The following is a 26446-nucleotide window of genomic DNA, read 5'->3' on the forward strand; positions in this document are numbered from 1 at the left end:
ACACGTATAATATTCTTTCTTCCAAATATAGAAAGAACATTATACTTGACTGCTGCCCTTCTGCTGCAGTAGTCCTTTATCAGTATAGGGACTGGGGTACAGTCTGCTAATCATTCATAACCTACTTATTCCACAAAGGTCCTTATAAGGACTGGTAAGGTCTAGGGTACTACAGTACATATGGTTGAGTGAGGTACAGTCTGCTATTCCTTAAGGACTGGTATAGGTCCACAATACATAGGGTTGAGGTGCACTACTGCTGACTGCTGCCCTTCTGCTGCAGCAGTCCTTTATCAGTATAGGGACTGAGGTACAGTCTGCTAATCATACCTTCCGCTTGAGTCACAGGAATTATTTTCCGATCCATATCAAGACATTTCTGATGCGCAGCCACTCTTGGTATTGGATCAGGAAGAGGAGGTAGCAACAACCGCTACTCAGCAGTACCCAGATCAGCCCAAGGAGGAGGTTGATTCCCGGTGTTGCTGCCTACTCCGAGATCTCTACTTATAGCGGTGGGGAAGGTGATGTCGATGATGACGTGTCTACTGATGTCACGTGGGTGCCCACAAGAGAGGAAGAGGAGGGGAGTTCAGAGGGAGATATGGACCAGCAGATAGGGAGGAGAAGCAGGAATAACTTACATTGCACAGGAGGGACAAAACAGACTGCAAATGTATCAGGAGCGAGTCATCGACCATGTACGGTCACATCTGGTGCTCCCAGGACACCGGCACATGGCTCCGCAGTGTGGGCTTTTTTTAATGTGTCCGCTGCTGACAATAGCGTTGCCATCTGCAATCTTTGCAGTCAACGCATTTGTCGCGGTAAGCCCAACACTCACCTAGGGACGACCGCTTAAGAAGGCACACGAGCAGCCATCACCGAGCCCAGTGGAAGCAATGGAACACACAAAGCCACACTCCAGGCTCTCACCGTCCAGCCTCGTCTTCTACTTCTCCTTCTCCTCTCTCCTCACAATTGTCCTCCACTCCACCTTCCATCACGCCAAGCTCACGTTTTTCTGCAAAAAGGCAGGCTTCCGTGGGCCTAATGTTCGAGTGTAAAAAAACGATGACGCCGGATAACCCTCTTGCCCAACGGTTGACGGCTGGCTTGTCAGAACTGATAGCCCGCCAACTACTGCCATATAAACTGGTGGACTCGGAGGCCTTTCGAAAATTTGTGGCCATTGGAACACCACAATGGAAGGTCCCAGGAAGGAAGTATTTCTCACAGAAGGGCATCCCAGAGCTATATGGCCATGTTCAGTGGCAAGTGAATGTATCTCTGGCACACAGTGTCGGTGCCAAGATACATCTGACCACAGACACGTGGTCTAGCAAACACGGGCAGGGAAGGTATATCACTTTTACTGCCCACTGGGTGAACCTTCTGACGGCCGTCAAGCATGTAACCCGTGGCACCCGTGTAGATTTGGTTTTACCGCCACGGATTGCATGCAGACCTGGCTCTTCTTCTCCTCCTCCTCCTACTCCATCCTCCTCCCTCTCCTGATCGGCTGACTCCTCCTTTTCCGCTGCTAGCGTCTCTTCCGCTGCGCCGCCCAAGCTCCCCAGAACCTATTCGACATGCCAGGTGAGATGTTGCCATGCCATGCTGCGTCTGTTGTGCCTGGAAGCCAAGAGCCACACTGGCCCGGCACTCCTTTCAGCTTTGCGTTCACAGGCAGATCAGTGGCTAACACCGCTCAATTTGACAGTTGGTAAAGTGGTGTGTGACAACGGTGCCAATCTGCTTAGCGCATTGAAACAGGGCAAAATGACGCACGTGCCATGCATGGCACACGTCTTAAACTTGGTTGTGCAGCGATTCATTGTCAAATACCCTGGGGTCCAGGACATCTTGCGGCAGGCAAGGAAAATTTTGCCCCATTTCAGAAGATCTTACACGGCCATGGCTCGCCTTGCTGACATTCAGTGGCGACACAATCTGCTGGTCAGACGTCTTATTTGCTATTGCCCGACGCGATGGAACTCAACCTTCTATATGCTTGATAGGCTGCTCCAGCAGCAACGGGCAGTTAACGTCTACCTGTATGAACTCTGCGGCAGAACAGGTTCTGGGGAGCTGGGTTTTTTTTCACCGCGCCAGTGGCTGCTAATGCGCGACGCATGCAGACTTATGCGGCCATTTGAGGAGATCACCAAACTGGTCAGTCGCAGCCATGCCGCCATCAGTGACATGGTACCTTATGCCTTCTTTATGGAGCGTGCATTGCGTCATGTCATTTATCAAGCTGTGAAGGAGCAGGAGCGGGAAGATGAGGAAGTCGCAATGCTGAATGAATTCCCAGGGGGGGCTACTCTATCTGAGACAAGTGAACAACAGGAGTCTGAAGAGGAGTCAGAGGAGGATGGTGCCGGGGCGGATGAGGAGGAGCAAGAAGAGCATGCTTTAAACCTTTCTGGGATCCCTGTTGTTGTGCGTGGATGGGGAGAGGAGAATGAAGAGGACGACATTAGGGATGAGCTTCGTGTTCGAGTCGAACATACGTTCGACTCGAACATCGGCTGTTCGCCTGTTCGGCGAAGTCCGAACTTTTTGGTCCGTTCACGCCAAATTCGTGTGGCGCTCACGGCCCACAATGCACTGCGATGGCGCAGTGCATTGCTGGCTCATGATTGGCCCAGCATGCACTGTGACCCCGCATGCTTGGCCAATCGCAGCGCCAGCAGCGAGGAGAGCCATGATTGGCCACAGGCAGGATGCCTGTGGCCAATCATAGCTCAGGCTGTGTAGTGCACGCCCCACACTATATAAGGCCGCCAGTGCGGCGGCCTTGTGTAGTGTGTTGGCGTCTGAAGCAGTGGGTGTTCTGTGTACCTTCAACACAGTACACACCGATCGTTTTCGGCCGATTTCGATCATTCTGTTGTGTAGTGGTTGTTGTCTGCGTGCCCTGACCGCAGTATACACCGCTATATTCACCTCACCTATATAGCTAGTGATCTATCTTTTATAATAGAGCTTGCAGTCAGTAGTGTTAGGAGCTTGTGCGTGCTGTCTGCGTGCTCTGTACCCAGTACATACCGCTATATCCACCTACATAGCTCTTCTCTATTTGAGCCCACTTGCCATCTGCAGGAGTTATTGGAAGTTGTGTGTGCCTCCAGCACAGCACAGTATACATCTGTATATACCCCTTTGTCTCTGGTGTTCTATAATAAAGGCATCTGCAGGAGTTAGTGGGTGTTGTGTGCCTCTAGCACAATATACACTACCCAACTGCTTTTTTACCCAACTCCCTTCAGGCCATTACCATGTCTGGAAGGCCAGCAAGGAGAGGCAGACAGGCGCGAGCCGATAAAAGAGGGCAAGCAGGCTCTGTGTCTAGAGACAACAGTGCTGGTCGTGGACGCGGTGCATTGTCATCAGCACGTGGCCATGGGACACGCTTGTCCTTCTTTTCGGCAGCTGGACATGTTGAACCGCAACATGCCAACGACTTGGTAGAGTGGATGACCAAGCCCTCTTCATCCTCCTCATCCTCTCTCACCCAGTCTCAGGGTAGTAGCAAAGCAGCTGCCAACGCATCGACTTCCCTCCTCTCAATGTCATCATCAGTGACTCCTTCCCTAGACCCACCACGTCCTCCTGAGGAGTCTCCTGAACTCTTTGAGCACAGTGTTGGGTACATGCTCCAGGAGGATGCCCAGTGTTTTGTAGCCTCTGATGATGACATTCAGCTAGAGAAAGGCAGTAGCGTGAATGCAGAGAGAGGGGATGCTCAAGAAGGACAGCAATCTGGCAGTCATGTTCCACAAGCTGCAGCATACTGCCAGGTTTGCTACAGCGATGAAGAGGGAGGGGATGATGAGGGCACTGACTCCACGTGGGTGCCTGGTAGGAGAGAGGAGGAGGAGGAGGAGGAGGCACATGTCCAACGAGGCAGGATGCCCTCCGGGGGCCAGCTTAGGGGCAGTACACAGACTGAATCACACCGCAGAGCTCCGCCTGTGCAGGGCGCTGCCTCTGCACGTTATTCTAAAAGTTCTTTGGTGTGGGCCTTTTTTGAGACGAGTGCATCAGATCGCACCGCTGCTATTTGCAACATATGTCTCAAGCGTATCTCGCATGGCCAAAACATCAGCCGCTTGGGCACCACATGCTTGACCAGACATATGTTGACCTGCCATGCAGCTCGTTGGCAAGTGGTAAGGTGCATATTACCGCTGACTCAAGGCATGGACAGGGACGTTACCTGTCTTTCGTGGCCCATTGGGTCACTCTTCTGGCAGCTGGGAAGGATGCAGGACAAGGTGCAGTAGTGTTGGAGATTGTTCCGCCACCACGCCTCCAAAATGCTACTATTGGTTGTGACACACCTCTCTCCTCCACCCCCTCCTCTTCTTCTTCCTCCATGGCCTCTTCCAGTGCTCTGTCCTCAGAACCAGCGGTGCTCCGTAGGCGTTCCAGGGGCTACGCAAGTACGCAGGCAAAACGATGCCATGCCGTGCTTGCGCTGGTTTGTTTGGGGGACAGGAGCCACACTGGGGCGGATGTTTTGTCAGCTCTGCAGGGGCAGGCCGAGAGGTGGTTGACGCCACGCCAGCTTAAGCCAGGAATGGTGGTTTGCGACAATGGCACCAACCTCCTCTCCGCCCTCCGACAGGGACAACTGACCCATGTGCCCTGTGTAGCTCACGTCCTTAACCTGGTGGTGCAGCAGTTCTTGGGCAGGTACCCCGGCTTACAGGATGTCCTGAAGCAGGCCAGGAAAGTCTGTGTGCATTTCCGCCGATCATTTAATGCCTGTGCTCGGCTGGCTGAGCTCCAAAAGGAGTTGAACCTGCCCAAGAACCGCCTTATATGTGACATGCCCACCAGGTGGAACTCAATGTTGGCCATGCTGCAGCGGCTGCACACGCAGCAGAGGGCCATCAATGAGTACCTGTGCGACTACGGCACCAGGACAGGGTCAGGGGAGCTCGGTTTTTTCTCACCACGCCAGTGGGGCATGATCAGGGATGCATGCACTGTCCTGTCACCGTTTGAGGAGGCCACAAGGACGGTGAGCAGTGACAGTGCATGCATCAGTGACACTGTACCTCTTGTCCACCTCTTGGAGCATACGCTGCGTGGAATAATGGACAGGGCACTTGAGGCAGAACAGAGGCAGGAAGAGGAGGACTTCCTTGCCTCTCAAGGCCCCCTTTATCCAGACAGTGTTCCTGCTGTGCCACCCATCACACAGGAAGAGGATGAGGAGGAGGAAGAGGAGGAGGAGGATGATTGTGTCAGCATGGAGGTGGAGGCTGGCACTCAGCATCAGCAGCAGCAGCAGCAGTCTTGTAGGGATGATTTACTGTCCCAAGAAACACGTGGACTTGTACGTGGCTGGGAGGAGGTAGCTGCGGATCATGTTGTCCTTAGTGACCCAGAGGACTCCGGACCGAATGCCTCAGCTAACCTACGCTGCATGGCCTCCCTGATCCTGCAAAGCCTGCGGAAGGATCCTCGTATTCTTCGGATCAAGGAGAGGGACCATTACTGGCTGGCCACTCTCCTTGATCCACGGTACAAGGGTAAGGTTGCCGACCTTATCTTGCCATCGCAGAGGGAGCAGAGGATGAGACATCTCCGGGGGGCCTTGCAGAAAGGTCTGTGCAACGCGTTCCCAGAGACTGGGAGGTTACAAACTCCTGGTCAACGTGTTGCTGAGGCATCGGTCAGAAGGAGCGGTGGAGAAGGTGGCCGTCTGACTGATGCTTTCAGACAATTTTTTAGTCCGCAGCCCCAAGGTATGATCGGTTCCAGCAACCATCGCCAGCGTCTGATTTACATGGTGCAGGAATACCTAGGGGCAAGGTCAGACTTGGACACCTTTCCCACCAAAAATCCTCTGGCTTACTGGGTCTTGAGGATGGATCACTGGCCAGAGCTTGCACAGTATGCAATTGAGCTACTGGCCTGTCCTGCATCCAGCGTTCTTTCGCAACGCACCTTCAGTGCTGCTGGTGGCTTTGTTACCGATCACAGGGTGCGGCTGTCTACCGAATCAGTTGATCGACTGACCTTCATCAAGATGAATCAGTCTTGGATCACCCACAGCTACCAAGCACCTGAAGCTGATGTAACTGAATAATTTTTTTTTGAAATATCACATCCCTTCAAGACTGCCTATGCTGATGCTGAGTGACTGTCCTGTTATGTTGATTGTCTATCCTCTTCCTCCTCCGATGATATGTTGGAAGAACATTTCTGTTTCTGGGTGATGCCATCAGCCCAATTTTTCTGCCCCTGTTTAACAGGGGCGTTTAAGTACAGCAGGGCTAATTCCTGCAATAAAACAAGAGTATATGGGAGAGTTTGCAGTGTCGTGGCTCCAGCACCAGTGCCTACGGCCCAATTTTTCTGCCCCTGTTTAACAGGGGCGTTTAAGTACAATTTTTGATGCAATGCTTTGCAGCAGGGCTAATTCCTGCAATAAAACAAGAGTATATGGGAGGGGTTGCAGTGTGGTGGCACCAGCACCAGTGCCTAAGGCCCAATTTTTCTGCCCCTGTTTAACAGGGGCGTTTAAGTACAATTTTTGATGCAATGCTTTGCAGCAGGGCTAATTCCTGCAATAAGACAAGAGTATATGGGAGAGGTTGCAGTGTCATGGCACCAGCACCAGTGCCTAAGGCCCAATTTTTCTGCCCCTGTTTAACAGGGGCGTTTAATTACAATTTTTGATGCAATGCTTTGCAGCAGGGCTAATTCCTGCAATAAAACTAGAGTATATGGGAGAGGTTGCAGTGTCGTGGCACCAGCACCAGTGCCTAAAGCCCAATTTTTCTGCCCCTGTTTAACAGGGGCGTTTAATTACAATTTTTGATGCAATGCTTTGCAGCAGGGCTAATTCCTGCAATAAAACTAGAGTATATGGGAGAGGTTGCAGTGTCGTGGCACCAGCACCAGTGCCTAAGGCCCAATTTTTCTGCCCCTGTTTAACAGGGGCGTTTAAGTAAAATTTTTGATGCAATGCTTTGCAGCAGGGCTAATTCCTGCAATAAAACAAGAGTATATGGGAGAGGTTGCAGTGTCGTGGCACCAGCACCAGTGCCTAAGGCCCAATTTTTCTGCCCCTGTTTAACAGGGGCGTTTAATTACAATTTTTGATGCAATGCTTTGCAGCAGGGCTAATTCCTGCAATAAAACAAGAGTATATGGGAGAGGTTGCAGTGTCGTGGCATCAGCACCAGTGCCTAAGGCCCAATTTTTCTGCCCCTGTTTAACAGGGACATGTAATTACAATTCTTGATATAATATTTCACAGGAGGGCTCGTTCCTGTGCCCACCCAGAGTAACGGTGAGGACTTATAGTGTTGTGGCACCAGCACCACAACCACCAAAGGTCAATTTTTCTACCACTGTTCAACAATGGCATGTAATTACAATTCTTGATATAATCGTTCACAGCAGGGCGCTCCAGCACCCACCAAGAGTCACTTTGAGGGCTTAAAATGTTGTGGCAAAACCAACACCTTGTTCCGCCATTTCTGCAGAGCATATAGGGCAGGCCCCTACTTTCAAACATCCAACTTACAAACATCTCCTACTTGCAAACGGAAGGAGACAACAGCAAGTGAGATGAAAAAAGATGGACGACAAAACAAATTATACAAGGGTGATAACCCTTCCCTATGTTTTCCAAAAAGCTTAAAAATGTTTTTTTTGACTGGAGCTACACTTTAAAAATGTATCAGTTGAAAATTACAAACAGATTCAACTTAACACAACAAACCTACACAGTCCCTCTCTTGTTTGCATCGCCTGTATACTGCTGTTCTGAGTATATAGGGCCTGGGGGCCACACGCATTTCCTTTTTTTAATATGGGTACGGGGTTCCCCTTAATATGCGTACAAGACCCAAAGGGGCTGGTAATGGGCAGGGAGGGCTACCCATGCCATTTTTCTCAATGATTTCCAACCATATTGCAGGAACCAGATATAACATTAAAACCGCAAGCAGCTTTAAATGACGTTATTTCCGTTAAATGTCATTTTGTGCAGGGACTGTTCTAAACACGGGAAACACGTGGCACTTCACAGGCATACTACAGACATCCCCCAGGCACCATATTTAAAGGAATATTTCACTTTTTTTCCACTTTAATCTTCATTAAAATCAGTGCTCCTGCCAAAACGGCCGTTTTTAAAACTTTTTTTTGCATTGACCCATGTCCCCTGGGGCAGGAGCCAGGTCCCCAAACTCTTTTTAGGACAGTATCTTGCATATTAGCCGTTAAAATTAGCACTTTTAATTTCAAACGTTCGAGTCCCATAGACTTCAATGGGGTTCTAACGTTCGTACGAATTTGGGCTCCGTTCGAAAGTTCTGGTGCGAACCGAACCGGGGGTGTTCGGCTCATCCCTAGACGACATTATCCTGGATGATGAGCAGGAGCCAGGCCACCACACTGCTTCCAGTTTAGTGCAAATGGGGGCCTTCATGCTCCAGTGTTTTAATAGGGACCCCCGTATAAAAAGCATAAGGGTCAAGGACCAATACTGGGTGGCAACGTACTTAGACCCCCGGTACAAACACAAAATGGCGGAAATGTTACCGCCGTCACAGAGGGCTGTCAGAATGGAGCACTTCCAGGCCTTGCTTCGAGAAATGCTGCATTCTGCTTTTGCGTGCGCTGGCAGAGGAGCAATTCCCACTCTCAGAGAAGGAGTTGCAGGTACCAATCCTACAGCGCCTGCAAGAAGAGGCCGGTTTGAAGATGTGTTGGTGATTTCGGATATGAGGTCATTCTTTCAGCTGACCCATCAACAGGTATCATCCGGATCCAGCATCAGGGAACGCCTAGACCGTCAGGTGTCTGACTACATCGGGTTAACGGCCGATGTGGACGCTCTGAGGAGTGATGAACCCCTGGACTACTGGGTGGGCAGGCTTGACCTCTGGCCAGAGCTTGCCCAATTTGCAATCGAACTGTTGGCTTGCCCTTCGTCCAGTGTCCTGTCCGAAAGGACGTTCAGCGCAGCAGGCAGGATCGTGACCGATAAGCGTACTCGCCTAGCTCACGACAGTGTTAACTACCTCACATTTCTAAAAATAAATGAGGCATGGGTCTCAGAGGAATTCAACACATGTGACCAGTAGACCATGTATATGTCTATAAACAATTTTTTTAATCGATCACACAGACCTTCTTTCTTCATTTGGCTCACTTCCTTGTCCAAAAAAAGCACACCGTACTATATGCCTGTACCCTCCTGTTTGAAGAGGTTGAGCGGTGTCATATTTCTACTGGGGCTGCTTATTATGAGGGGCACTCACCATCCCTGTGTTGTGCTGACTTCCTCCTGGGGCTACTTATTATGAGGGGCTCCCACCATCCCTGTGCTGTGCTGACTTCCTCCTGGGGCTGTACCTCTGCTGTGCATATTATGAGGGGCTCCCACCATCCCTGTGCTATGCTCATTATGGGGGCTCCCACCATCCCTGTGCTGTGCTGACTTCCTCCTGGGGCTGCTTATTATGAGGGGCTCCCACCATCCCTGTGCTATGCTGACATCCTCCTGGGGCTGCTTATTATGACGGGCTCCCACCATCCCTGTGCTGTGCTGACTTCCTCCTGGGGCTGTACCTCTGCTGTGCATATTATGAGGGGCTCCCACCATCCCTGTGCTATGCTCATTATGAGGGGCTCCCACCATCCCTGTGCTATGCTCATTATGAGGGGCTCCCACCATCCCTGTGCTATGCTGACTTCCTCCTGGGGCTGCTTATGGTGCAGGTGTCAGTGCTGTTTATCATGGTGCTGGTGTGAGTGCTTTATGTCACGCTGCTGATGTCAGTGCTCTCTATCACGGTGCTGGTGTCAGATCACTCTATCACGGTGCAGGTGTCATTGCTGTATGTCACGCTGCTGATGTCAGTGCTCTCTATCACGGTGCTGCTGTCAGTGCTGTATATCACGGTGCTGGTGTTAGTGCTTTATGTCACGCTGCTGATGTCAGTGCTCTCTATCATGGTGCTGGTGTCAGATCACTCTATCACGGTGCAGGTGTCATTGCTGTATGTCACGCTGCTGATGTCAGTGCTCTCTATCACGGTGCTGCTGTCAGTGCTGTATATCATGGTGCCAGTGTTAGTGCTTTATGTCACGCTGCTGATGTCAGTGCTCTCTATCACGGTGCTGCTGTCAGATGACTCTATCACGGTGCAGGTGGCATTGCTGTATGTCACGCTGCTGATGTCAGTGCTCTCTATCACGGTGCTGCTGTCAGTGCTGTATATCACGGTGCTGGTGTTAGTGCTTTATGTCACGCTGCTGATGTCAGTGCTCTCTATCAGGGTGCTGGTGTCAGATCACTCTATCACGGTGCAGGTGTCATTGCTGTATGTCACGCTGCTGATGTCAGTGCTCTCTATCACGGTGCTGCTGTCAGTGCTGTATATCACGGTGCTGGTGTTAGTGCTTTATGTCACGCTGCTGATGTCAGTGCTCTCTATCACAGTGCTGGTGTCAGATCACTCTATCACGGTGCAGGTGTCATTGCTGTATGTCACGCTGCTGATGTCAGTGCTCTCTATCACGGTGCTGCTGTCAGATGACTCTATCACGGTTCAGGTGTCATTGCTGTATGTCACGCTGCTGGTGATCATCTCCTGCACCCTCTTCTTTGCCTACCCTGACCTTCCCTCTCCTCCATTGCCTTCATGCACTCCACAGTCCTGAATTGTCACAACAATTTCACATATAAAAAAAGAATGCTTGTAGTTGTCGATCCCAGATTCACCTCATACATGTGTTATGTCATTGGCCATGTGGTGGGACTATGTTTGCACAGCTAGTAATTATTTTGTGGCTGCAAATTTGACTTGTAGGTTTGCAAAGTTCGCCTCCCATTGAAGTCAATGGGACCCGCCGCGAACGTTACGGTTCGCGAAATATCGGCCGCGTTCGCGGTCCGCTTTCGCCAAACGTCCGTCGGAAGTTCGTCCATCACTATCAAAGCAAGGGAAATTGGCGCTGCTTAAAACAAGTATTTAAATAACGTATGCGCTACCAACCGGGATACTATGTGAATTTGAACAATATTAATGTATAACAATATCCGTAATATTAAGTCACGCGTTTCATCACGCATTTCATCACTAGAAGTGGTCTAGTGATGAAACACGTAAGGCGGGACTTGGTACATGTCAAAGTCATTTCCGGAAACTTCCGTTTTCTGATTCTGGTCTGTGGAACGTACGCTGCCCAGACCCAGGATATTGCCTGTATGCTTATATGAAATCTAGGTAATTGGAGCTTATCTTCTTATTATATATATTTTTTTCTAGAAGTGCACTCAATATTGACTTAATTTTTTTTTTTATATATTCATTTAATCGTGATTCTCACTTCATTTAGGTGTCCACATTTATTTTACTGTTTTAAACGGACAATATATTCACGGATATTGTTATATATTAATATTTTTAAAATTCGCCTAGTATCAGGGTTGGTAGCACATATGTTATTTAAATATTCGTTTTAAGCAGTGGCAATTTCCCTTACTTTGATTATCAATTCTTTGGACTCCACTTGTGGAGTCTTCTTTCCAAGAGACTGCAGCTTAACATATACCTAAACGCAGATTTTTATTTAATAATTTTAATATAATAGTCTAATATGTCATATTCCAGGAAGATGCAGACAGCTGAACCTATTTTGGTTTGGAAGATCGAAGAAGAGTTGATTAATACAAAATATTCATTTTAAAGAGTTCCTATACCTAAGCAAATAGACAAATTGAGTAAAGCTTTTTTCAGTTTTGATGGCCTGATTTTTTTCGATTCTTGGGTTGATTTGCTAAAGGAGTCCAAAATCTTTAACCAATGAATTGTAACCATGTTGACTTTTAATACCCAGTCATGATGAAATTAATGAATAGAAATTTGCTGTTCACATGATTGCATGTTAAAGCGGTAGTAAACCCGCTATTTTTTTTTAACACCTGCAAAGCAAAAGGCATAATGAGCTAGTATGCACCGCATACTAGCTCATTATGAAATACTTACCTTAGAACAAGGCCCCGACATCTGGCAGATCCACGCCGAGGGAGCTGACATGCTCCCTCTGCGTTTCTTCCGGGTATCGCGGCTCCGGCGCTGTGAGTGGCCGGAGCCGCGATATCGTCACTCCCGCGCATGCACGCGGGAGATTTCTTTCCGGCCGCCGGCCACTGCCGGATTTTCAGGCCGAGAATCCCCTCGTGCGCATGCGCCGCTGCAGTCAGCGGCGCATACCGAGGGGAATATTTCCTAAACCGTACAGGTTTAGGAGATATTTTTTTTACCTACAGGTAAGCCTTATTATAGGCTTTCCTGTAGGTAAAAGTTACAAAAAATGGTATACAACCACTTTAAAGTGAATTTTCATTCAGTTTATTGAATGAAGATTCTCAACTTTAGTAATTCAGCCTAAATATATTTTAAAGCACCTCCGACACTTCTGGGACATCATGTGAATCTTCTAATATAAATTTATTGTAAAGCAGAAGAATGCAGAGTACAGAATCCACTTGATACGACAACTACTGACATGTTTTCCTCCATCACTGGAGCTTAGTTATAGAGAAACAATTCCAAGTTCCAAATTCCATATTCTGAGTCCGAAATTCTAAATTCCAATTTCCAAATTTAGAGTTACGAATTCCAAATTCCAAGTTCTGATTTTTTAATATCAAGTTTCAAATTCTGAGTTCTGAATTCCAGGTTCTGAAATCCAAATTCCAAATCCCAAAATCTGAGTTCTAAATTCCATTTTCTGCATTCTGAATTCTGCGTTCCAAACTCAGAGTCTTGGTTTCCAAGTTCTAAACTGCAATTTCCAAATTCCAAATTTTGAGTTCTGAAATCCAAATTCTAAATTATGCATTCTGAATTTTGAAATTCGAGTTGTGAATTTTTTTTTGTTCTGAAATTGGAATTCCCAAATTCCTAATTCCAAATTTTGAATTCTCAGTTCCAAAATCTAAATTCTGAGTTCCTAGTTCAGAATTCCAAATTCTAAACTCCGAATTTTAAATTCAACCCCCCTTGAATTATGAGTTCCGAATTCCAAATTCTTAATTCTGAATTCCAAATTGAAATTTTTGAATTCAAAAGTCTGAGTTTCAAATTACAAGTTCTGTATTCCAAATTCTGAATTCCGAATTCAAATTACAAAATCTGAGATTTGAATTCCAAGTTCCAAATGTCAAATTCAAGCTCCAAATTCTTGAAATTATCAAAGAGAATCATCACACTTCTCTTAACGTGGAACTTCACTCTCTCAATCAACATTGACTATTTTAATACTTTAGCTGCCACCTTTAGTAAATAAATAGGAAAGTATATCATATTGACTTGATTTACTTTTCTTTAGTTACTTGTTTCCAGGCCTAGGCAAATGCTGTCATACATCTTAGGAGTCTTCAGGAGGAAAATAGAGAAGGAGTTTTCTCAGTTAAGCACATCCTCCTGCCTGCATGCCTGAGCTAAGAGCAGATGGATTCAGGGAAGTAAATACTACTTGGATCATCAGCTCTTGCTCAAGATTGTCATGGCTAGAAATGCCAGAGTGTTTTTCAAAGGGATTTCTAAGCAAAATAAACTGTGGTGTTCCAATGCAGCCTAGTTTCACTTTAAACATCATTGGCAACAATGATACCAACAAAGGCATCTTTAGAAATTATTAGCTATGGCAACCTTTGTATACATTATTTTTCTTTTCCTCCCTGTTCTTCTCACAGTGGCCATTTCTACTAAGATCCAACTCACACCTGAGCGATGTGCTTATGTGTGTTTTTTCATGCATTTGTGACGTGACAGCATAGAGCATCTCATCCACCTAAATGGGCTACAGGCGTCAAATGTGCCAAAGTAGCTCCTGCACCTTTTGTGGGCAGTGAGCCTTGCACCTTTTTTAACTATGTTTTGGCAGGTTTTTTACACTTTTTGCCACAAAACCCACTTCTGTTAGTTGCATTTGGGTGTCATTAAGAAATAATGGCACCGCAAGCATTCCCTGAGTGAACAGATGTGAATGGGGCAAATTAATTCATATCTCTTTAGTCAGTGGTGAAGCTAGACATTCTTTCACCTGGGGCAAAGACACGATTCGAACACAAGTTCATTCAGTACCTTTGGCGAGGATGCCAAACTGCCAAAATTGTCTAAAACGGTCCCTGATGTCTGATTTTTGAGACACATAAAGAAACCAAGGACACATTATCCAGTCCCTTTCTCTGAAGCCTCAGTTGCATTGGGCAGTGAATGAATGGGGAGTGCTCTGTGCTGGGTGGCTTTGTGTTCATTCACAAACTGAAGCATAGAAAACACAACTGTGTTCATTCAGAAAAGGAAGGGGCTGGTAAATTACATATTAACCAGTTTTATCACATACAGAGTGCAGTGTTCAAGGGTGCGCTGTGTACAGACTCATGGTGCAGGTTTTAGGAGTGTGCTGGGTACAGAGTGCAGGGTTTAGGGTTGTGCTGTGTGTAGAGTGCAGGGTTTAGGGTTGTGCTGCATACAGAGTGCAGGGTTTAGGGGTTCACTGTGCACAGAGTGCAAGGTTTAGGGGTGTGCTACGTACAGAGTTTAGAGTTTACAGGTGCACTGTGTACAGAGTGCAGGGTTTAGGTGTGCACTCTGTACAGAAAGCAGGGTTTAGGGGTGAGGTATGTACAAAGTGCAGGGTTTAGAGGTGCACTGAGTACAGAATGCAGGGTTAGGGGTGCATTGTGTATATAGTGCAATGTTTAGGGGTGCTCTGTGTACAGAGTGCAAGGCTTAGGGGTGCTCTGTTACCAGAATGCAGGGTTTAGGTGTGCACTGTGTACCAAGTGCAGGGTTTAGGGGTGTGCTACATACAGAATGCAGGGTTTAGGGTTGCGAGGTGCACAGAGTGCTGGGTTTGAGGGTGCACTATGCATAGTGTGCAACAGCTGATACAATAGGTGTGCTCAATAAGGTTGGAGAGCAAGAAAGTCCCAGACTCCCAGGCAATTGCTGTGCAGACTGCTGTCCAACCCCGTACTCTTCTGGTCCACCCCCCAGAGCGTTCCCCTCCTCTACTGGCTAGCCTAGCAGTAAATGTGTGGGCTGAATAAAGGCATAATACTCAGTATTGTCAGTAGGACAGCAACAAAAGAGTTGCAAAATAACCCTCCTCAGCACTTATTCTCCTGGTCTTCCCTTCCCCCATTCTCCATCCTTATGCCTGCTTTGGGGAATCTATTCAGGATGGAGAGCAGGGGAAGGGAAGACCAGGAGAACGAGTGCCGAGCAGGGTTATGTTGTAACTATTTTGTGGCTGTCTTACCGATCATGCTTTCTGCACAGCTAGCCAGAGGGAGAGGAGGGGAGCACTGCAAGGGGAGTGGGGGGACTAGAGGAGCACAGGGGGCAGGGAGGACCAGAGGAGTATGGGGTTGGACAGCTTAAGAAGGGTATAGACAGGAGTGACAGCTGGGGGGGCATAATGGTACCGATTCCTGCATTTTTCTCCTGCAGCAGCTGAGGGCTGGTGGGAGGGAGAGGAGAAGAGGACTGTCAGCTGCTGCAGGAGGACTGGTACCAGCCATGGCACCCTTCCTAATGCTGCACCCAGGGCACATGCCCCCCTAGTTTCGGCCCTGCCTTTAGTTCCTGGAACTCTGGATCTGTCTCCTGGAACATGTGAGAAAACGCCATCTGTGGGTAAAGGCACTGGCGATACAGCCTTCACGGGATGAATTTAAAAGCTCTGGTTACATCACCAGTACATCAATCAACCAAGAAGTGAAAAACAGTAACAAAAAAAAAAGTGTTTGTTTACTTAATGACTGTATGATAATTTCAAATCGGCATGCAGAGCTTTATGGTGATGTGAATTTTAGTGAAAGTGGGACATTTTAAGCCTGTTTCAGTAGAGTGTGGAATTAAAATTGGAAAATAGGGCCAGTATAACCTATAGGTATGCAAGTACATTTACTCAGTATACATAACTGGTTAGGCATGGGGAGGTGGCAGGGTCTCTTTAATATATTGTCTTTAGTAATATTCACAACATGCTGAAGTTCTAAGCATATATCTGTACTTTTGTGTTTTCACAGATCATAGGAAGCTGTCACAATGAAGAGTAAATGCTTCAAGATACTTTCAGCCATTGTCAGTCGCTTGTTTTTCGGCCTTCATGGATCCCTCATGATAGCTTTACTAGCAGCGATGACAAATAATTATAATTACTTTCTACTACTAAGTTTTGTTCTTCTATTGTTCATTGAGATGATCATCACGCTACAGAAAACTAAGAAAGGAGAATGGAAATGGTATTATCAGCTAATATAAAGTTATAGTATAAATTTATAAGTCAAGTTACTTATTAATTAGATTGTTAAAAAAGAAATTTCCAATGGCAATCAAAGCATGTAAAATAAATTACCATTAGTATTTTGACAGAAGTATTGACAGATTTGGGAAAAATAAATGCTCCAGATTGTAGCTTAAATTAGTTGACTATTTTATGGGTAATTTTGTCAATTAATATTTTTATTTCTAAGATAAGCCTGCTACCTAATCTACTAACTTTACCTTTCTCTAACCAATCACTAGTTGATATGTTTTTAAAAATCCAAGCAAAAGATCAATTTTCTGATTCAAAACGCAGTTATGTGACAGGCAGGGTCTCATTTTCCCTTTTTTCCTGATTTGCACTGTCGGAGGGTTCTTCTTGCAGGGCTCACATCACTTCCTACTGATGTTGAGGCTTTCCATTGCCTGCCAAAAGTGTCCATCGCAGGGCATGCAAGCTGTCCACCATGCTTCTAGCGGAAATGTCATGGTACCATGATGATGTGAGGTGCAACAGCTAGAGTGCAGCTTCCAATCAACATTCTCAATCACTGGTAGGGTTGCCGCAGATCTTCATATTAGAGCAGCTTAGGTAAGTGATTTTTTTTTGGTAAACTAATGAATGGCTAGGGACATTTTTTTTCTCCCAGGAGATGGGATTTACAGAGCAATTCCACACTAACAAGCAAAACCAACCAGTAGCTGCAATTCTAGAGATTGCAAACTTGCTAAAATCAGAAATTCCACTTAATTAACCATAATTCCTCTAATTTACTGCTACCTGATTTTACACAGAAACTGTTGGTGGAGGGTTTTTGCTTGTCCTGTGTTACTTCCTCTTTCTCTTTCATAAACAATCCAATTTGGGCTCATCACCCAAACTCATCCCTAGTCACAACTTTGCTTCAAACTTCGATGCAGATCTAAAACTGAAAGGTTGCTGTAGGAAACGCTTTAATACTAATGCGTTCTGTATGCGAGTGACAGTAAGGATCCTACAATGGGTGCTTTTTGGGAACATCCCTCCTGAATGACATACTCATAAGCAAAATATTACCAGATGACCAAAAACAAAGGAGCTGGATTGGGTGTCACGGCTACCCATCACATCTTGCTGCCCGTTGGAGTGCGCATGCGTGACATCGCCATATACATTACAACACTGTTGTAAGACGATTTTGCCACAGGGCCCCTCGCGGGCTAGCTTTGCTCGCCACGCTTCGGGCATGGCCACGCTTTGCTCGCCGCGCTTCGGGCACGGCCTCGCTTCGCTCAGCATAATTATAATCTAATTCTATGTTAACTTGGATGGTGGTGTTTCAACCTGGACTCAGGGGTGTGGCCACAAAATTCTGCGCAAGCGCAAATCGTCACAATGTTGGAACGCATACGGCGGTATCGAGCATGAGCAGTGCAGCGGGTAGCCATATGTGATGGGTAGCAGAATGTGACATGACATGGACACAGGGGGAAAAAAAACTGCTTTCTTTGTAATGTACACATATTCACAACATGACTCTGCAGGAATAAACTGTTTGCTACATCTGCACTGACACATTTTGATTTAGTGAAAGTGAAACATTTTTGAACAGAACAGAATGGAACTTGGAAACAAACATGAGAGACAGTAATTGGAAACCACAAAGTGAAAAAGAAAAGTGATGCAGATATACAACAGTGTGATTAATGTTTCCCGTGATGATCTGATCATTTACAGTCTTTATTTTATACAAAGCTGGTGGCTGGTGTTCATCTAGGGTCAAGTAATTCCAGATAGTATTACTGCCAGCACTGTTTGTGGATAAACTCAAGGCAAACAACTAAATACACAGATGAAATACATATATGAGATCTGTTTTTTTGCAGAATGATTTCTATTTCTGCCAATTTAGAGATTTTCAATGTACTGCAGAAGACTTAACTATATGTGATCGTATATCCCTTCCCTCTCGCTGAGCTCTGCTGTACAGAAGACTGTATGAGGCTGATCCTAGGTCAAATGTAGGTACAGTATTTTCACTGCTTAAAGTTGTAACCCTAAAAGAGCCTTTCACTAGCAGCCCCTCTACTTTATCTAACAATAACACACTCTGCAAGTATTTATTTAAAACAAAGCCTCTAAATACCCTTTTCCAGGTATCTTCAGGCTGGTCACGTAAATTACGGCCCCTCTGCTACTATGATCCAGGGCTACAGTGGGAGGAGATGAGATCTCCCTCTGACGTCAGCCAGCCATCACGTGACTGCCATTCTGGCCACTTGGCACCTCCCACTGTAGCCCTGGATCATAGTAGCAGAGTGGCCGGGAGTCACGTGACCGGCCTGAAGACAACTGGAAAAAGGTATTTAGAAGCATCTTTTTAAACAAACACTTACAGAATGAGTTATTGCCAGATAAAGGAAATCAGTTGCCAGGATGTTTTGTAAACTAAACTATTACGAATAGGGATGGGGGGGCGAGACGAGACAGAGACACAGACACGGGAGCTGACAGGCAGAGAGTTAGGGGGAGAGGAGTACAGATGAGAGCTGCGGATGACGGAGGGACGTAAGCTGACCACTGTAGTCAAGGCTCAGCAGCCCTGATTATCATGGCTAGAGGATAAATGGCTGATGCAACAGAGCAAGAAGACAGTGAACTGGACTGCTGGAGGAAGGTAACTTGGTTGTGCCACCAACCTGGAGAATGCAGGGAGGAATCCACTGTGGAGACCATGTGCTAAGCAGCTGAGAGCACCACAAATTTGCAGTGAAGGGGGAATGGAGGTGTGTTGCCAGAGTTTGCTGGAGCTATCTGAAGCTGTGCTGCCAAGGTGAAAGTGCTGATTCGAGACTGCTGCTGCCACCATAGTCTGTGCAATGCTACATATGAGGGGAGCTGGATCCTGTGAGTCCACACTGGACTGGCTGCATGAGGCAAAAGACCGTGACCATCAGCATACCCCTGACTATAAAGAGAGGACCAATGGCTACTACTGCTGGGCGCTATACTACTGCTGGGCGCTAGCTTGTGAGAAAGGGTTGTCTAGAAGCAAGCAGGTATGAGCGGAAAAAACTGGGCTGCTGCTGCTGGCTGAACAGAATTCTGCCATAACCATTCGCTGAATTGCAAGGGTTGCAACATTTGCACTTGCGATGGGGCGCTGGCATTTCATCACTGGCAGGGGGCCCCAGCTGGTTTGCTATTCACGCGGCTCTGAGTGGAGAGTGTGTCTCTCATTGAACAGCAGCACAGAGACACCAGCATTGACAGTTCTATGTCCTCCTCCATCCGTCCTCTCTCGCATGGAATGACAGAGGACACAGCTGATCTGCTCCCCCTTCTCTCCCCTCCCCTCTCTAGTGTGTGCTTCACGGGCAGTCAAGTGTGAAGCTAACAAGCTCACATTTTCCGCAGAGCACACACAGGAGAGGGGAGGGGGGTGCAAATCTGCTGTGTCCTTTGCATCCTATGCGAGATAGGACGGACGGAGGGGGAGATAGAACTGTCAATGCCAGTGTCTCTGTGCTGTTGTTCAATGAGAGACATGCTCTCCACTCAGAGCTGTACTGTCCTGAGAAGGCAGGTGGCACTGATAGGATTCACTGATGAGCACTGATAGAAGGCACTGATGGGCACTGATAGAAGGCACTAATGGGCACTAATAGGCATTGATGGGCACTGACAGGAGGCACTAATGGGCACAGATAGGCTGTATTGATGAGCACTGATAGGAGGCACTGATAGGTGGCATTGACGGGCACTGATAGGTGGCACTAATGGGCATTGATGAGCACTAATAGGCACTGAGGAACACTGATACACATATCTCAGGCAGTATTGATGGGCACTGATGGGCAGCATTTAAGACTCTTGATAGGTGGCACTGATGGACGCTGTTAGGCAGCATTAATGAGCACTTATAGGTGGTGCTGATAGGCAGAATTGATGAGCACTAATAGGCAACATTAACCACTTCAGCCCCGGACCATTTTGCTGGTCAAAGACCAGACTACTTTTTGCGATTCGGCACTGCATTGCTTTAACTGAAAATTGCGCGGTCGTGCGACGTGGCTCCCAAACAAAATTGGCATTCTTTTTTTCCCACAAATAGAGCTTTCTTTTGGTGGTATTTGATCACCCCTGCGGTTTTTATTTTTTGCGCTATAAACAAAAATAGAGCGACAATTTTGAAAAAAACGCATTATTTTTACTTTTTGTTATAATAAATACCCCCCAAAAATATATAAAAAAACATTTTTTTCCCTCAGTTTAGGCCGATACATATTCTACATATTTTTGGTAAACAAAAATTGCAATAAGCGATTATTGATTGGTTTATGTAAAAGTTATAGCGTTTAAAAAATAGGGGATAGTTTTATGGCATTTTGATATGGATCGGAAAATAATTCCTGTGACTCAAGCGGAAGGTATGTGGTGGTGGTGGTGGTGTTGTTGGTGGTAGTGTCTTTGGGGGTGCACATAGCAGAGAGTGAAGAAGAGGGTGCAGATCGAGAGGATGAGGAGGGTGCAGAAGAGTAAGGCTGAGTGAGCCACTCAACGAAGTCTGGTGCGTCCTTTAAAGTAATTGAACGCACCTTCTGCAACTTCCCACTTTGGCTCAAGCCTGTTGCTCCTGCACTACCCCTACCACCCCTGCGGAAGGGCCTGCCTCTTCCTCTGCCTGTCAATTTTTAAATGACCCTGTGACAAAACTCTCAGTCCCTATACTGATAAAGGACTGCTGCAGTATAGGGCAGCAGTCAGCAGTAGTGCACCTCAACCCTATGTATTGTGGACCTATACCAGTCCTTAAAGAATATCAGACTGTACCTCACTCAACCCTATGTACTGTAGCACCCTAGACCTTACCAGTCCTTATAAGGACCTTTGTGGAACAAGTAGGTTGTGAATGATTAGCAGACTGTACCTCAGTCTCTATACTGATAAAGGACTGCTGCAGTATAGGGCAGCAGTCAGCAGTAGTGCACCTCAACCCTATGTATTGTGGACCTATACCAGTCCTTAAGCAATAGCAGACTGTACCTCACTCAACCCTATGTACTGTAGCACCCTAGACCTTACCAGTCCTTATAAGGACCTTTGTGGAACAAGTAGGTTGTGAATGATTTGCAGACTGTACCTCAGTCCCTATACTGATAAAGGACTGCTGCAGTATAGGGCAGCAGTCAGCAGTAGTGCACCTCAACCCTATGTATTGTGGACCTATACCAGTCCTTAAGGAATAGCAGACTGTACCTCACTCAACCTTATGTACTGTAGCACCCTAGACCTTACCAGTCCTTATAAGGACCTTTGTGGAACAAGTAGGTTGTGAATGATTAGCAGACTGTACCTCAGTCCCTATACTGATAAAGGACTGCTGCAGTGTAGGGCAGCAGTCAGCAGTAGTGCACCTCAACCCTATGTATTGTGGACCTATACCAGTCCTTAAGGAATAGCAGACTGTACCTCACTCAACCCTATGTACTGTAGCACCCTAGACCTTACCAGTCCTTATAAGGACCTTTGTGGAACAAGTAGGTTGTGAATGATTAGCAGACTGTACCTCAGTCCCTATACTGATAAAGGACTGCTGCAGTATAGGGCAGCAGTCAGCAGTAGTGCACCTCAACCCTATGTATTGTGGACCTATACCAGTCCTTAAGGAATAGCAGACTGTACCTCACTCAACCCTATGTACTGTAGCACCCTAGACCTTACCAGTCCTTATAAGGACCTTTGTGGAACAAGTAGGTTGTGAATGATTAGCAGACTGTACCTCAGTCCCTATACTGATAAAGGACTGCTGCAGTATAGGGCAGCAGTCAGCAATAGCGCACCTGAACCCTATGTATTGTGGACCTATACCAGTCCTTAAGGAATAGCAGATTGTACCTCACTCAACCCTATGTACTGTAGCACCCTAGACCTTACCAGTCCTTATAAGGACCTTTGTGGAACAAGTAGGTTGTGAATGATTAGCAGACTGTACCTCAGTCCCTATACTGATAAAGGACTGCTGCAGTATAGGGCAGCAGTCAGCAGTAGTGCACCTCAACCCTATGTATTGTGGACCTATACCAGTCCTTAAGGAATAGCAGACTGTACCTCACTCAACCCTATGTGCTGTAGCACCCTAGACTTTACCAGTCCTTATAAGGACCTTTGTGGAACAAGTAGGTTGTGAATGATTAGCAGACTGTACCTCAGTCCCTATACTGATAAAGGACTGCTGCAGTGTAGGGCAGCAGTCAGCAGTAGTGCACCTCAACCCTATGTATTGTGGACCTATACCAGTCCTTAAGGAATAGCAGACTGTACCTCACTCAGCCCTATGTACTGTAGCACCCTAGACTTTACCAGTCCTTATAAGGACCTTTGTGGAACAAGTAGGTTGTGAATGATTAGCAGACTGTACCTCAGTCCCTATACTGATAAAGGACTACTGCAGCAGAAGGGCAGCAGTCAAGTATAATATTCTTTCTATATTTGGAAGAAAGAATATTATACGTGTACAAGCCTATTATCATACCAGTCCTGAAAAGAACCTTTGTGGACCTAATAGTAACAGCTACTGATTAAACTGACTGTCCCTCACTGCCTCGCACACAGCTTCCTGCCTGTCCCTATTTAAACTGACAAAACAGAGGCTGCTGGAACAATAACTTGAATAGCACTTTTGTGGACCTAATAGTAACAGCTAATGATTAAACTGACTGTCCCTGCAGCACACAGCGTACTGTCCCTCTCTCTACACTGACAAGAGACAGGCTGCTGCAACAATCAGTAGCACAGCAGTGCCTCAAACCCATATCCTGAACTACACCTAACACCTATACCAGTCCTGAAAAGAACTTTTGTGGGCCAAATAGCTAGCGATTTGGGTCACTGCAATCTCTCCCTACTCCACACAGCAACCTCTCCCTATAGTGACAGAAGAAAGAATGTAAAATGGCTGCCGGATCGGGTCTATTTATAAGTTAGGGGGAATGTCCAAGTGTCCATGTACTGTAATGTCTCAATTGGCTGTCTTGTACCCCATGATGGATGTGTCATCATAGGTCAAAGTTCTTTTACACAGTAAACACGGAAGTCCGCCGGGCGAACGGCGGCAATAGTCCGCCGATCGGGCGGATGGCGAACAGCCGAAATTCGCCACGAAACGACCGCCGGGTGAACCCTAACATCCCTAACTGCCAGTGAAGAGGTTAACCAGTGGGTGGCAGTGTAGGTGTTAAGTGTTCCTAGGGGTGTGTTACTAACTGTGGGGGGCTGGGCTTTCATTTAGGGAACATTGATCTCTGCTCCAATCACATGAATCAGAGATCAGCATCACTAGTTGCTAGGCAGAACGGGGAAATGCTTTTTACAACGGTATTTCTCCATTCAGCCACCCCGTGAGACGATCACGGGTATGCCCACGGCGATCGAGGGCAGCATTAAAGATTGGACGTACCTGTACGCCAATATGCCTGCCCGTGCCATTCTGCTGACGTACATCGGCGTGCGCCGGTCGGGAACCGGTTAATGAGCAGTGATAGATAGCACTGATGATTGGGGCACCGATTATCAGTGTAAACAATTTACTGACATTCTTGACAGTTAACGGCAGTCTTCTCCTAACACAGACACAGCATGGGAGGAAAGGGCTGCGGATAACCGGAAAGTCTGCTGATCACATGGTAAAGGGCTGCTGTGATTGCGCTGGATGCATGTCCCAGAGGGCATGCAGGAAACATGGTTTTTGGAGGATGTTTATGGACACCCTCCCAAAATTGGAAGCCTGGGGCTTGGCTGGAAGGGGGGCCCATCATGGTTTCTTGCACTGGGGCCCTGAAGTTTATGGTTACGCCTCTGGCAATAACTGTCCACAACTAGGAAAGACTGCTCATCTTGCAGTGTGTGGTGTGATTTGGATGCCTGGTGTGAACAGACTGTACTAGATGACACTCTGACCACTTGTAAGAAAGGAAAAGAGGGACTGTCTCACCAGGATTGAAAGATAGAGATGACAGCATCTTCTATCCCTGTGTGATTTGAACTTTTACTAAATCAGAGCACATGTCCAGAGACCCATAGGAGGATGCTCTGGGTCCAGTAAGAGACCAATATTACACAAGGTGTTCTTTTGCCTACTAGGAACTGTTGTACTTTCTTCAAGGGCCCCAACTTTGCTGACCAGATCATTTTTTCTTCACTGGCCAGTGAGACAAAACAGGGACTGTTATAACATGTTAGGGCTGTCTTTAAATACTGTTGGTAGGAAAAGAGTAGGCTGCTTGTGGTGCTTCCCCATTTATTTGAATCTTGATTGCTTCCCACTGATTGCTACATGTCTAGAAAACTTTGCAGAGGGCGCAAAGCACTTTTACCTTGGCATGCAAACACCCCCGTTCACTGCCTTTTGCAGCGTAAGGGGGATGGCTCTGCCCCCAATCGCATGACCAAATGAGGCCTAACATTGCACAAATTAACCCTTTGTCTGCTGGAAACTGTTGTGTTTTCCTCAAGTGTCCCAGCTTTGCCGGCCAACATTTTTTCCCATCTTTCACTGACCAGTGTGACAAAACAGGGACTGTTATGGCAAGTTAGGACTGTCTTTATATACTGTTGCTAGGTAACTGCAGTTCATTTCTGCAGTTTATTTCTATTATTCTGAATACTACAGGTAGGACTTTATCATTGTAACATTGTTGTCTTGCTGATTGTATATTATGTACACTTGCTAACCCTCTCTCTTCTTAGCCTATCATTAACCTAATACACTCCTCAATTTGTGTTGGTAAGTGCTAGGTGAGTGAGGTGTGTGCCATAGTCAGCTGTGCAGAGAAATCACCAAACAATTCAGTGGCTCCTCTAGGGGTAGCACTCAAAGTGGGGGCTCATCCAAGATTTGAATTTGGACTGACAAAAGAGTGATGATCAGCACCACCAGCTAAGTCACCATGATGGACGCCATAATTACTGATGAGTGATGTGAAGAGCAAAATGGCAGTTTTGGGCTCTGCATAGTTATGGACCTTGCTGGTGTCACCTGGACAGATGAACAGATTCAGCAAGTGGTATTGATATTGGAACCTAACCACAAAACATTTGTGGTGGACACAAAAGTTGACCAGGCAGCCTTATGCTTTAATAGAATGGGGAACAGGAATCCTGACTGGCATTCAAGGGGATAGCATACAGCTACCAGGGGATCTTAAAGCTTAGCTTACACAGCCAAATATGCGGAACAGACACCCATAAAATTCTAGTTTCATACAGTGAGATTCAGGAGTACTGGCGACTGCTAACACCCACCTTCAGGATTCCCATGGCCTCATTCTTCACTAATAAAGGCAGTAGAAACCCTAGTTCACAACTGAAAGTCATCCAACAATTATGGGTATTGCAAATTGAAGTTATATTTTGGAAAAGTCCCAGTGCCATTAGGGGAAAAAGATTTTGAGACTTAGATAGATAAATCAGTGCATGCTATGGAGGAGTGGGAAATCAAGAGAAAGAAGATAATCAAGAGTCTGAGAACTCCTGCTTATGATGTCATTGAAAACTTTAAAAAAGAGTCAGCCCAGGCTGCATGGTTATTGAATGTCTAGAAGACTTGCAGGAGATTACAGGCGAACTGAAGACTGTTATGAACTTGTTTACATGCTCTCACATACCTATCAATGTAAGGGAGAGGAGTTGTCTGTCATGTTATACGGCTGGACAAGATTCTACACCAGATCAATCTAAAAGTCAACCTTTGGTGACACAGACTCCTAAAGGGACACTCCTGTTAGATCCCATCATGTTGAAACTTTTAACCAGAGACCAGAATGAACTGTTAACCTACTCCAAATTGAAGAAGAGGCTCTATATAAGGCCAAGAAAGCTGCTGTTGGTTCATTAAATACATCTGTTATGGAGATAGAAATTATAGACACAGTGGAGATCCAGTAGCAGCTTTAAAGACACAGATGTCCCAAGTGATGGCCCTGATGACTGTGCTGTCTGCCAGGATTGCTACACCTTTGGGGAAGAATGGGTCAAGACCTACTTAAAGGCTCCACAAAATGCTCCCATTGAAACCCCATCCAGATCAGTGGTACGCTATAAGTGTGGGGGCAATGGTCACTACCACCTACCACTG

The 26446-nt window shown here is 46.6% G+C and overlaps 1 protein-coding gene across 1 annotated transcript in view; it reads left to right on the plus strand.

The window, feature by feature from the left end:
- LOC143934224 (transmembrane protein 26-like) overlaps window positions 1–26446 on the plus strand; it is a 100565-nt gene that overhangs the window by 52537 nt on the left and 21582 nt on the right. Inside the window, exon 2 of the mRNA XM_077457655.1 lies at window positions 16094–16309. Coding sequence (XP_077313781.1) covers window positions 16113–16309 — 197 coding nt within the window. The 5' untranslated portion in view covers window positions 16094–16112. The remainder of the gene's footprint in view (window positions 1–16093; window positions 16310–26446) is intronic.

The sequence above is a fragment of the Lithobates pipiens genome, unplaced genomic scaffold (assembly GCF_037356315.1).
Source record: "Lithobates pipiens isolate NorthernLeopardFrog02 unplaced genomic scaffold, aLitPip1_a1.2 Scaffold_27, whole genome shotgun sequence".
Lineage (NCBI taxonomy): Eukaryota > Metazoa > Chordata > Amphibia > Anura > Ranidae > Lithobates > Lithobates pipiens.